Here is a 13,096-nt window from a genome sequence, read left to right as displayed (position 1 = left end):
TGTTTTCAGGATGGCACCACAGGCCAGATCTAAGCACTCTGTGGACTGCATCTGCCCCCCCCCCGGCCTTGAGTTTGACATCCGTCTTTTAGATAGATCAATGAAACTACTCCTATACATTATGTAATTAATTTCCACCAAAAGCACTGAAAATTATATAAATTAATAGAGGATATGGCTGAGAACAGTTATTTGAGAATTTTAGACTTTAGCACACACGCACACATCCAATATAAGCCTCAACATCTTCTGATGAAGACAATAATACATTTTTTCTTATGCTACATATAATCTCCTTATAGGCTTCTATTTGATGGCACTGAAAGATATTTGATCTTCTCATGGTCTTATTATGATCAGCCTTGGTCATGTTTGTTTTATTCAGATCTCCACTAGAGCTGGGTAGCCAATAAATTTAAATGAAGTAATTAATGAATTAGAAATAAATCTCTTATCAGAATTATTGCATATCTCTTCATTATTTCACTTCAGAACCTCATACATCTTCTGGGAACTCAATCTTTAATTAGAAGCAGCCAGTAGTCCTGACCAGCGATCTTAGGCAGGAATGGAGTTTCCCAAATAGCTGGTAAGAATGGCACTCAGAGTTAAGCCATAATGGCCATGACAAGGGCAAAGTGCATCATGGAGATGTTAACAAGAGAGAAATATGTTATGGAAACATTGGGAATAGATTCAGGAAGACACTTGGCACACTTCCATTCAAAAGTGGCAGTGCTAATGAGCTCATGGTTTTGTTCCCATAATAACCAACAACACTACTATCTTTAGTACATGGGTGGCCATCAGCAGCAGCATCATTATCATCATCATAATCATTATATTTCTATAACTTAATTTGATGCGACACTGTCAATAAAACTATTAAAAATATGGTATGTTAATATATTATAAGTGGTCTCTTCATTTAGGATGCAATCTGCCCGTTCCATTGGTCTTATGCCAAGGGACAAGAGAAATTCATCTACTTCTGTGCTGCCTAATTGGGCCTGGGTTGCTTTTGTTTTTTTCTTCAAAATTTCACAGGAGAACTAGTCTAATCATTTTTGGAGATGCAAAGTTTACATATGTTCCTCTGGGTAGAGTTCAGTTCCTGATTAATAAAATTGTATACTTTCTGAACCAATACCTTGTATGTTTATAAACTGATTTTAATCTCTTCACATGGAAAACTTTGTTTGAGAGTTTTTCTTATACCCAGGCTCTATCACTCTAAGGCTGAATGCACATCCCTCTGATCTAATGGTTACACGAGAGGGGCGAAAAAAACCTTATAAATTATCTAGAAAACACTAAGGCTCAGCAGATCTCCACTGGAGGGAACTCTTGTATCCTCCATTCTCAGACAATCTAGTAAATCCTAAAAGGCTTGTGCTGCCTTGATAGCTTTGCTGTGTCTCCTTCAACAGGTCACACAAAGCTAGGAATTACTTGCACCATCTTTCACTTCTTGAGATGTTCCTGGGTTTAATTCTTTGGAAAGTGGTTCTAGTGAGTCTCACAGGCTTTTGCAAGATACAACATACATACCCTCAAGCTATATCAGCCACTGAGCACCCGGTTAATTTTCTTTGTAGCAAAGGTTTATGCAAGAATCTATTCAAGAACTCCTGAGAAAACTAAACAATGCCTTTCCCCATCATTATGGAGAGCACTAGACTTTTGAGAAACAACATTGACTAGATTAAGGTGACCAGATTTTCAGATTGGTAAAGAGGGACAACCTTGACCGGGAGGGGGGGGGGCTTGATTAAAAATTTTATATTTTGTCAAACATGACCCCAGGACACTGAAACCATCATAAATACGAATCTGTTGCCAAACATCAAAATTTTGATCACGTGACCATGAGGATACTGCAACGGTCGCTAAGTTTGAAAATGGTCGCTAAGTGTGAAAATGGTCATCAGACACTTTTTTCAATGCCATTGTAACTTTGGTCACTAAATGAACTTTGAAAGTTAAGGCTAGCTTGTATTATAATGCCTTATACTGGCTTACATTTTCAAGAGAGAGAAGCTAAACTCCTTGTTGGAAATGAAATAGAAATGAATAGAGTAGAGTAGAGTAAAATAGAATAGAATAGTTTATTAGCCAAGTGTGATTGGACACACAAGGAATTTGTCTTTGGTGAATATGCTCTCAGTGTACATAAAGAAAAATAAAATAGTAAGATAGTGGGATCCTTGCTCACCAAGCTCAGAAAACAGCGATCCCATGATCTGCCCCACTCCTCCTCTTTCCTCAAGAGGTGGTGGGGTGGGGGATCCTTGCCCACCAAGCTCAGAAACCAGTGATCCCACGATCTGTCCCACACCTCCTCTTTCCTTAAGACGTGGTGGGGTGGGGGATCCTTGCCCACCAAGCTCAGAAACCAGTGATACCATGATCTGTCCCACATCTCCTCTTTCCTCAAGAGGTGGTGGGGTGGGGGATCCTTGCCAACCAAGCTCAGAAACCAGTGATCCCATGATCTGTCCCACACCTCCTCTTTCCTTAAGAGGTAGTGGGGTGGGGGATCCTTGCCAACCAAGCTCAGAAACCAGTGATCCCACAAACTGCCCCACACCTCCTCTTTCTCCCTCTCGTTCTCTTTTTGAGTAAGGAGGAGAAAGGACAAAAAGGAGAAAGAGGGAGAAATGGCTGCAGGGAGAGCGGCGCCCGAGAGAAGCGGGCAAAAAAAGAAAAGAAAAACCTTCCGACGGCTGAGCCTCTTGGCCCGGGACCGAGCCTCCTCCTCGCAGCGCTGCCGGCAGAAAAACAGTGTGCGTCAGCATGCGCACACGCAGAAGGGGAGGGAGCCGACCGGAGAGATGGAAACCACTGCCCTCTAAAGGCCACATCAGGAACAACACTTCAGAGAAATAAAAACTTTTTTTAAATGGCGTCCTTTTTAAAATTGTTTTCTTTCTTTTGGAAAATCGGGACTTTTTGAACACGCTGCGGGGCACAGGACAAATCATTAAAAATCGTGATTGTCCCGCTGAAAGTGGGACGTCTGGTCACCTTAGACTAGATACTATTACTTACAATGCTAAAGAAAGTCCTGCCATGGAATAATGAACATTTTTTTATGAATTTGCTATAGATCTCTACAATTAGCAGTAACTAATAAGGCTACTTCTTATATTTTAGTCATTGCATCTCAAGGATACAATCTTGAGTCTTCTTGAGACTGATAGTCCTAAAATACAGGTTCAGCTGTAGCAACATTGTCAGATTCAAGGTCGAAGTCATATTCTGAATTGTGATTCATAACACTTGCATATAAAACTTATTTTGCCAAAGACAGAACAAAATTCACACAGTGCCATAAAAGTTGTTGATCCAAAGATTCCTAATAGCTAAAAAGCAATTAACAAGCAACTTCCAAAAGTAATTAGGAAAGGAAATTGCAAAGGTACCCTGTTTCCCCAAAAATAAAACCTCCCCAGATAATAAACCCAATTGGGCTTTTGAGCGCATGCGCTAAAATAAGTCCTCCCCCCCAAAATAAGCCCTCCTCGAAAATATTGCAACATAGCAGCAGCCATGAGGTGACCATGCTCGCCACCTACTGCACCTCAAAAATAATAAGACCTCCCCGAAAATATGGCCAAGCGCTTATTTCAGGGGTCAAAAGAAAAAAAGATCCTGTCTTATTTTCGAGAAAACATAGTAATTAGAAAGGAAAGTATGCAACTTCAGTTTGAGTGGATATGGATTTCTCTCATCTCCCAGAGGTCTAAAGCTGAGGGTGACTCCTGTCCTTGTGAGGAGCAACTATCTGGAGCATTTGTGGATGATCTCAAGTTTTCCACTTGTCCAGAGGAGAACTATCAAACAGCTGGACTGCTTGCCTCCTCTTCATCCCACCAGATTATCATTTCTGCTAATGGTTCACATTTCTTCCCTGGAAACCACTACAATCCTAGCAAGTGCTAGGTTTGAGATATATAGCAGCAGACAAGGTATTTTCCTACCTTGTGTTCCTAGTGTTTAGTAGGCAAAGTGTGTTGTTCCTGTGTTTATGAGCAGCCAAACATGTTTGAGTTGTAGATTGGTGTAATGTATTGTAACTATGAAGGGTGAGGTAGTGTAATGGACAACAGGAAAGCCACAGTTTCCCAAAAACTCATGGTGGGGATGAGACAAGAGTCAACACAGCTGAAAGCTAGATCAGAGAATGAGAAAAAAAATTAGGATAGCCATTCCATAGAATTTTTCCATTTGTCAGAAATGCTTGAGGGGGGGGGGGGGAATTGGACTACATGACTTATAAAGTCCCTTCCAACTCTATTAATCTGTTAATCTGAATTTCCAAAAATAATTGGAAAAGGAAATATGCCAGGATGTATTTCCCTTGGTCTATCAGTTAGAGTTAGAGTGAGATAGGATTACACTCTCAAGATTATGTCTATATTGTTTCAGCAAATAAAGAACTGAACTTTGGCTGGATTGTTCAATGTTGCTCTTGGGCTGGGCCTGAAAATTATTGAGTTGGAGCTTGGGACTCAAGATGTTATTTAGTTAACAATAGTGTCCAATTAATACTATCACAACAAAGCATGAAAATGCAACCACTTATTTCCAGAATCTCTGGGTTATTGAAATACATAAGGGATAATATCCCAAATGATATGAAAAGAGATTTAAGATCTCTGCCCCTATTTACAGCTTTGCAAGAGCAAAGAAGCCACTGATTCAAATCCAGGTATGTTGGCTAATTCACAATAAGATTTATACAAATCTTAAATTATATTAACAATAACAATCCATACAAGAAATATTACTGAGAAGTTTCTATATTGCACTAAAGTCAGAGATAAACTGAATGTTAGAGTTTCAATGACTTTAGAATGATTTGTACTTTTGAGATATTAAATCCTTCTTAAAACTTAATCGCAGATGGGTCATTTTGCTGTAAGAAAAAAAGGGAAATACAACCATTTCAAGGGTCCCTTCAATAGAGTCTCCTAATGTAGAAAAAGCCTGAAAAAATTAGAATACAGATCAAATGACTAGTATCAGAAAGATTCTTTTAACAAGACAAGCTCATCTTAAGGAATTCTTTCTTCTCAAGTGTCTGATCCAGGCTTTATTAAGTTTAATTTGATCTAATTAAGTAAGATCTTTCTAATTTAAGAATAAGACATCAATTAAAAGGAAAATTAGGAAAACGTCCCAAAGAATGGCAGGAAATTGCTTGGACCATTGTCATGAAAAATGGAAGAGATATGCTTCCTGCCTTGTTATCTAGGAAGTGAATTGGGAGCTCTAAAGGATTTCCCAGTTGAACATCAGCCTCCAGGGCGTCAGTCCACTCAGACCATCTAAACTCCATCATGAGAACTTTGGAGATTCTTTGTGGAGAAGAAACCTCATATTTATGGCAGACGTGATGTCTTTGGAGGGAACATTATGCCTAGGGTATCCATTTTGCTTTCTGTTTCAATAAGTGTGATTACTTTACTCCTCAGAAAGTACATAAGATTTTATCTTTCTCCGGCTTGGTTTATAAGAATGTCTAAGGGATTCTGCTTGACAACAATCAATCAGACCACCAATACTTTTTTTTCACCTTGCCTCTTTGGAGGAGCTATTGTGAGGTTCTTCATTAAGAATAATCTCAGCCAAAGTATTTGATATTTAACCAAACTGATAGAGGGGTTTTTATTGCTCCTATGGCTTCCAGGCTTCATAAATAAAACCAATTATCTTGAACAGGCATCATGCACATATTTGACATACAGAGCCTTTGGTTATTATGATGGATGATTCACACTAGCAGAGGCTTCAGGAGAATGCAGCCCTTTTGGTGGGCTTGCTTTTTCACTGTCTTTTTACATTGTTGATCATGGAGAGATGTCAGTGAATATTTGGAGGGAATCACATTGCAAAAGTTGTACTCCTTCCTTTTAAGATGTCTCTAGAAATGATATTGTCAAACTTGAAATATTGGTTGATGTTTCAAGTTGATATCCTTGAAATCCTGGTCTAAAATTTATTTATTTATGTATTTCTATATTTATATCCTGCCTTTATTATTTTTACCAATAACTCAAGGTGGCAAGCATATCCAACACATCCTCATCCTCCTATTTTCCCCACAAAATCAACCCTGTGAGATGAGTTGGGCAGAGAAAGACTGACTAGACAAAGGGGAATAAACTATGGAGATTCTCAGTCATCCAGGCCATGGTTATCTCAAAGGGGCTTTTTTCACAAGGCAACTGGACTGTGTTTTTGCTTGAGGAAGAAATGTTTCACAGCTCAACCAAGAAGCTTCATCAATTCTGACAGGATGGTGGGATGGTTGATAGGATTAGTTCTGACAAGATGGGGTGAGGAATGGAAGGTTCATATTTCTTTGCAGTCATCTGGTCATTAGCATTCTTATTGAGACCCATTGAGCCTCTTGGAGGCTTATCTGTGCCCTCAGGGTCATCTGAATGAGAGTGCAAATGGGGATGGAATCTTTTTAGAACTGCTAAAAGGACTATGTTGTAGACAGGAGAAAGGTGGTGTCTTATCACTTGCCTGTTACAATAGTGCTTCATATCCACATTCTGGATAGAGAGGATCATTGGTTTGAAAGAGGGGTAAAAGAGGTCATATGTGTTAAAATTGAACAGCTCGCTCTCTCAACAGATGGATATGACACCACCTATGATAACAATATGATCCTTCCATCTCCCCACCCATCCTATCAGATCTAATCCTTCCATCTGCCCCCTCCCCCAATCATTTCAGAACTGATAAGGTTCTTGAATGAGAAGTGAAATGCCTTCTTCAAGAAAAAAATAGTCCAGTTTTCTTTTGAAAAAAGCACATTTGAGACAGGTTAATTCAATATCTCTACCTCCTATATTATCTGGCTCCACATAAAAAGAGGGTCAGCTATGAACATAAGCAAGAGACAGCCTAAGTACAGCAAAGTATATCATTTGGGGAATATAAAGGAAAAAGTTATGGAAAAGCAAACAAATGTTTCATTGCACCATAAAAGGGTATGAAATGCCGTGTTGATAGAATATTGAGAGCCATGGAAACTAAGACTCTTTTCATGGCTGGTAAAACCTAAAATTTGGATCCCAAAGAAGCAAAACTGGGAAATTAATGGTATGGGAATTTCATGTACTCTGCTACTGCCAACTTACCATCTACCGTCTCAAGGGAATATTTGGATAAATGGAACCTGAAATAGGAGACCTGGAGCTGTGGGGGTATTTTGCCAGTTCTTACCCGTTCGTGCAAACTGGTAGCGGCAGCTGCTGGAGGTTTTGCCCAACCGCCCCGACATAAAGTGTGACCTTCTGCCCATGCACAGAAGGCAGTATGCATGAACAGAAGGTGGTGTGTGCCAGGGTAGCAAGCGCACTCACATTTGCGAACTGGTAGCGAAGGTAAGTGAATCCTACCACTGACCTGGAGCCTTCAAATGATCCCCATTTCTGTGATATAATGCAAAGGTTCCATATAGATGGAAGAGGGGGAATAATGGCTGCTAGCAGATATAAATTCATTAAAATTTGACACATGCTTTTATAGCAACATATCTACTGTAGCAGTATATTAATCTGCATCCTTCACAACTGAAACAGGAAATGAAATAGGTATATTAGAATTTTATACATATATTCAGAGACTACATTTTTGCAAAATAAATAGATTCAATCTAGCAAATATGATGTATACTGAGTTAAGTAAGCAGTGTGGCCTCAATCCTCTTGAAAAAAAAGTCCAGATTTTTCTTGCATGAAGATAGGAAGAGGAACGAAGCTCTAAGTAATATAATTTTCTTTTTCCTAACAAGGAATCAGAAATACATTTCAGGATCAGCAAATCACCTGAACCAATCCATCTACTCAGGAAATCATGGAGAAAGGAAATGGTTCTGCTTTAACTGACTTCATACTTCAGGGATTCACAGACAATCCCAAAATGCAGCTTGTTCTTTTTACGGTCTTCTTCTTGGTTTATGTCATCACTGTATTAGGGAATGTGGGAATGATTCTCTTGATTTACACCAAGCCCCAACTTCACAAACCCATGTATTATTTCCTGGGCAATCTCTCCTTTGTTGATCTCTGCTGTGCCTCAACCATTGCTCCTAAAATGCTGATTGACTTATTAAGTGAAAGTAAAAGGATTTCTTACAATGGCTGTGTTACACAGCTCTTTGTATTTGCTATCCTTGCAGATGCAGAATGCCTTCTGTTAGCTGTGATGGCCTATGACAGGTATGTGGCCATCTGCAATCCACTCCTCTATCCAACTGTAATGTCCAAAAAGGCCTGCCAGCAAATGATCACTCTTGCTTACTTTGCAGGCCTGCTAGATTCAATGATACAAACTTCCTCTACATTCCGGCTATCCTTTTGTAGCTCCAATGTTATCAATCATTTCTTCTGTGATGAGCCTCCACTTCTGATGCTCTCCTGTTCCAACACATATATAAGTGAGATTTTGTTATTTACCTTTGTTGGCTTTGTTGAAGCAAGCAGCATTGGAATGATTCTTGTATCCTATGTTTACATTTTGGCTACAATCTTGAGAATGCGCTCTGCTGAGGGCAGGCACAAAGCATTCTCCACCTGTGCTTCTCACCTGACAGCTGTTGGGATATACCACGGGACAATACTCTTCATGTACTTTCGGCCCAGCTCCAGCTATTCCATGGACCAAGACAAATGGGCCTCTATGTTCTACACAGTTGTGATCCCCATGCTCAATCCTTTGATCTACAGCCTGAGGAACAAGGAGGTGAAAGATGCTATGTCAAAATCTCTTGGCCATATATGGGTTTGGAAAGGGAGAAACTTTGTTTTACCATGACTTGAAAGGATGGCCATTTGGGGAGTGGGGATACATACAGATCTATCTAGTAGGCATGGTAATACCAGATTGGGGATATATGAATTTTTAAAGGATGTGGCCCTAGGCAAATTTAATAGAGAACTTACCATATTTTTCGGAGTATAAGACGCACCTTTTCCCCCCAAAAAATCTGGGTGCGTCTTATACACTGAATGTAGTATTTTTTGCCTCCCAAAACCCCAGCTCCTTCACCAAAATGGCTGTGCATAGCCTTTAGGAGGCTTCCAGAGTGCTCCTGGGGGCTGGAGAGGGCAAAAATGAGCGAAAAAGAAGCCCTCCCAGCCCCTAGGAGCACTCTACAAGCCTCCTAAAGGCTATGCATGCCCTTTTTAAGAAAAAAAATGGACCTGTTTTTGCAAAAAATGGGCTGGTTTGCCTTCATTTTTACCCCCCTGTGTCCAGGAGCACTCTACAAGCCCCCTAAAGGCTATGCATGCCCCCTTTTTTGAAAAAATGGGCTGTTTTGGGGAGGTCTGCAGAGTGCAAAAACTTTTTTTTTATTTGCCTCTTCAAGATCTTGGTGCGTCGTATACTCTGGTGCATCTTATACTCAAAAGAATATGGTAATAATAATTTCTACTACTTAAAAAAAAGAGGAACTTCAGTGGAAATAACAATACAGATAATGTGTCTTAGCCAAGTGTCAAAGCCACAACCTGTCAGCTAGTTTATGTAGAAAATGTTTGTGGTCAACCTAGGGAATGTTTGTGATCAACCCCTCTAGCTCTTGTTGATAGATATTAAAGAAATGCTACTTCTAGTAGGCAAAAACCCAAATAAGCTAATGCCTCTGGCTAAAGATAATTTAAAGCCTCTAAGTACTTATTAATAAACTATTAAGCCACCAGGCCCTCCAGCTGGAACATTAATTAAGAATCAAGCAAATTTCCATTCATCCTACAGTGGATCAAAATTTACATAATATTTCCAATATTCATTCCAAAATAGATTTTTGTAGAAATGGTCAAACCACTAGCACAAATTATTAATATGTGTTCTCATATGCAATGCCTCAACAAATGAACTAAATATTCGAATACCTGTACACATTGTCCTACTTTGTATTTTTGCTTAATGCATATTGATCAATCAATTAGATGAATGCAATAAAAATGTGGCCCTGGTCTTCTGGATTATTGAGAAGCCAAAAAAGGTGGAACTCCAAAAAATTCAGATCTTCTTCCTTCCTTTGATAGATTTGATCTTTTTATGATTGTCCTCTCAATTTGTGTCACTGGGTATTAGACAATGTTGGGATGATTCTGTTGATTTGCACTAAATCACAACTTCACAAACACATGTATTACTTTCTAGGAAGCCTCTCCATTGTTTATCTTTGCTGTTCTTCAGCCATTGTTCCTAAAATTCCAATTGATGCATTACCCGTGTCCCTCCTGGCTGGTTGCCAACAGCAGTGAGGTGACACGAGGCTGGATCCAAGCGGTTGCTGTGGCATCTCTTCGGGAGGGGCATTTTCCCACCGAGCTTAAGGCAGCGGTGGTGAGACCCCTTCTGAAGAAACCGTCCCTGGATCCAGCTATTCTTAATAACTACCGTCCAGTCTCCAACCTTCCCTATGTGGGGAAGGTTGTTGAGAAAGTGGTGGCCCTCCAGCTTCAGCGTACCTTGGAGGAAGCAAACTATCTTGACCCCTTCCAGTCCGGCTTCCGACCAGGTTACAGCACAGAAACCGCTTTGGTCGCATTGACCGATGATCTCTGGAGAGCTAGGGATGGAGGCTTTGCGTCCATCCTGGTTCTCCTTGACCTCTCAGCGGCTTTCGATACCATCGACCATGGTATCCTTCTGCGACGACTGCGGGAGGTGGGAGTGGGCGGCACTGTTTTGCAGTGGTTCTCCTCCTACCTCTCGGACAGGTCGCAGTCGGTGTTGGTGGGCGGGCAGAGATCGTCCCCGAGGCCCCTAACATGTGGGGTGCCACAGGGGTCGGTCTTGTCCCCCCTCCTATTCAACATATACATGAAACCGCTGGGCGAGATCATTCAGAGGCACGGGATAAAGTATCACCAATATGCGGACGATACTCAATTGTATCTGTCCGCCCCGTGCCAACTCAATGAAGCAGTGGACGTGATGGAACAGGGTCTGGAAGCTGTTAAAGACTGGATGAGAGCAAACAAACTGGTGCTCAACCCAGACAAGACCGAGTGGCTGTTGTGTTTTCCTCCCAATAATTTGACCACCGTACCATCAATCAGGCTGGGGGGACAAAATTTATACCCCTCAGATAGGGTCCGCAACTTGGGAGTCCTCCTGGATCCACAGCTGAGTTTTGATCACCATCTATCGGCTGTGACCAGGGGGGCATTTGCCCAGGTTCGCCTGGTGCGCCAGTTGCGGCCCTACCTGAATCGGGAGGCTCTCACGACAGTCACTCGAGCCCTTGTGATCTCTAAGCTGGAATACTGCAACGTGCTCTACATGGGGCTGCCCTTGAAGAGCACCCGGAGACTTCAGCTAGTTCAGAACGCGGCCGCGCGAGTGATTGTGGGCGCACCTCGGTTCGCCCACATAACATCTATCCTCCGCGAGCTGCGCTGGCTGCCTGTGGATCTCCGGGTGCAATTCAAGGTCTTACTTACCACCTATAAAGCGCTCCATGGTAGTGGATCTGACTATTTGAGAGACCGCCTTCTGCCAATAACCTCCCTGCGTCCCATCAGATCGCATAGAGCGGGCCTCCTCCGTATTCCATCCGCCAGTCAGTGCCGACTGGCGACTACCCGGAGGAGAGCCTTCTCAGTTGCTGCTCCGACGCTATGGAACAATCTCCCCGTGGAGATTCGTACCCTGACCACAGTCCAGGCCTTCCGTACAGCCCTCAAGATCTGGCTAGCCCGTCAGGCCTGGGGATAAACTCTTCCGCCCCTCCCGAATGCTGAGAGAATGTTGTTTTTTTAGTAATTTTTAGTTATTGCACATTTCTTTTTATGTTTTGTCTTCACTCCCCTTCCTTTATTATTGTAAGCCGCCCTGAGTCCCCTCAGGGAAAAGGGCGGCCTATAAATGCTATTAAAATCCAAAATCCAAATCCAAAGTTGAAACTTTAAGGCTTTCTTACAATGCCTGTGCTTTACAGCTGTTTTTGTATGCCATGCTTGTAGACATAGAGTACCCTTTATCGACTCTGATGGCTGAGGGCAGATATTGGCCATCTGTAATCCATTTCTCTATTCAGCTATAAAATCCCCCCCAAAAAAACCTCTGCCAGAAAATCATTGCTGTTCCCATAAAGTATAAACCTTATGGATATGACAGTAGATATTTCCTCTACATTCTGATTAGCATTTTGCACATCAAATCCTAGCAATCACTTGTTCTGAAACATATTTCCAAACTTAAGGATCTCCTCTGACACATATGTTAATCATGTTGTACTATTTATCTGCTTTCACTTCTTTGAAGTGAGCAGGACAGCTATGATTCTGCTATGCTTTGTTTATATTTGGGGTACAATTCTGAGAAAATGCTCTGCTGAGGGGCAGGAATAAGGTCTTTCTCGTCTGTGCTTCTCATTTAACAGCTTTTCAGATATTCCATAGAACCATAGTCTTCAGCCCTCATCCTAACCCTACCAGACATTCCAAATTCCACTGTCTCTTTGCTATCTGTGAAAGAGACCCTTTCTCCTTTCTGACTACATTTCATAACCTCAAGACCTACTTAAATACTTAATACTTAATTCTACTTTGATTGTAATTTTTAATTCCTTCTGTCTCCCTCTAATGTCTAACATTCAAGGGCCCATCCTATCAATTTTTTAAAAGATCTCAAAATAAAAGCATGTTCCTATGGGAAAGGGTCTTATAATTAATTCCTAAATCTTATTTCATCTGGATCTTTAATTCATTTATAATGTTTTCATTATAATGAAATCAAGGAAGAAGCAGAAACAAGAGTCACAAGTTGTGAAGCCAAATGGTTGTCTCTAATAAAGACTCCAAACAAAATAGCTATGGAAGTCTGTCTTTTGACAATTGGCTGTAATCACTCATGCTTTGTCAAGTGAGGAGTCTTATTGAGAACCACAGTTCTACTAGCCTCTAGACTTATACTCTAGACTTAGAGCTTGGGGATTGTGCCTCATCATCTAATTGCTCCAGACAAGGAGGGAACTTGAGATTACCCACAAGGGCTCCAGATAGTTGCTCCTCATAAGGAGACCACAAGTCAGAAGATGCCTGCAGTTGATCAA

The 13,096-nt window shown here is 41.1% G+C and overlaps 1 protein-coding gene across 1 annotated transcript; it reads left to right on the top strand.

Moving 5' to 3' along the window:
• Positions 1 to 7,878: 7,878 nt before the first annotated feature.
• LOC148049450 (olfactory receptor 5AR1-like) lies at positions 7,879 to 10,073 on the top strand. Its single transcript, XM_087713971.1, has 2 exons — positions 7,879 to 8,780; positions 10,034 to 10,073. Exons 1-2 carry the CDS (start codon positions 7,879 to 7,881, stop codon positions 10,071 to 10,073), a joined length of 942 nt encoding a protein of 313 aa, XP_087570097.1.
• Positions 10,074 to 13,096: the final 3,023 nt, after the last annotated feature.

This window comes from Thamnophis sirtalis, unplaced genomic scaffold, assembly GCF_051295495.1.
Source record: "Thamnophis sirtalis isolate CommonGarterSnake01/CBP01778 unplaced genomic scaffold, rThaSir2_p1.2 scaffold_1, whole genome shotgun sequence".
In the NCBI taxonomy this organism is placed as follows: domain Eukaryota; kingdom Metazoa; phylum Chordata; class Lepidosauria; order Squamata; family Natricidae; genus Thamnophis; species Thamnophis sirtalis.
Note: the sequence above shows the minus strand (reverse complement) of the source record. Positions and strands in the feature narration are given on the sequence as shown.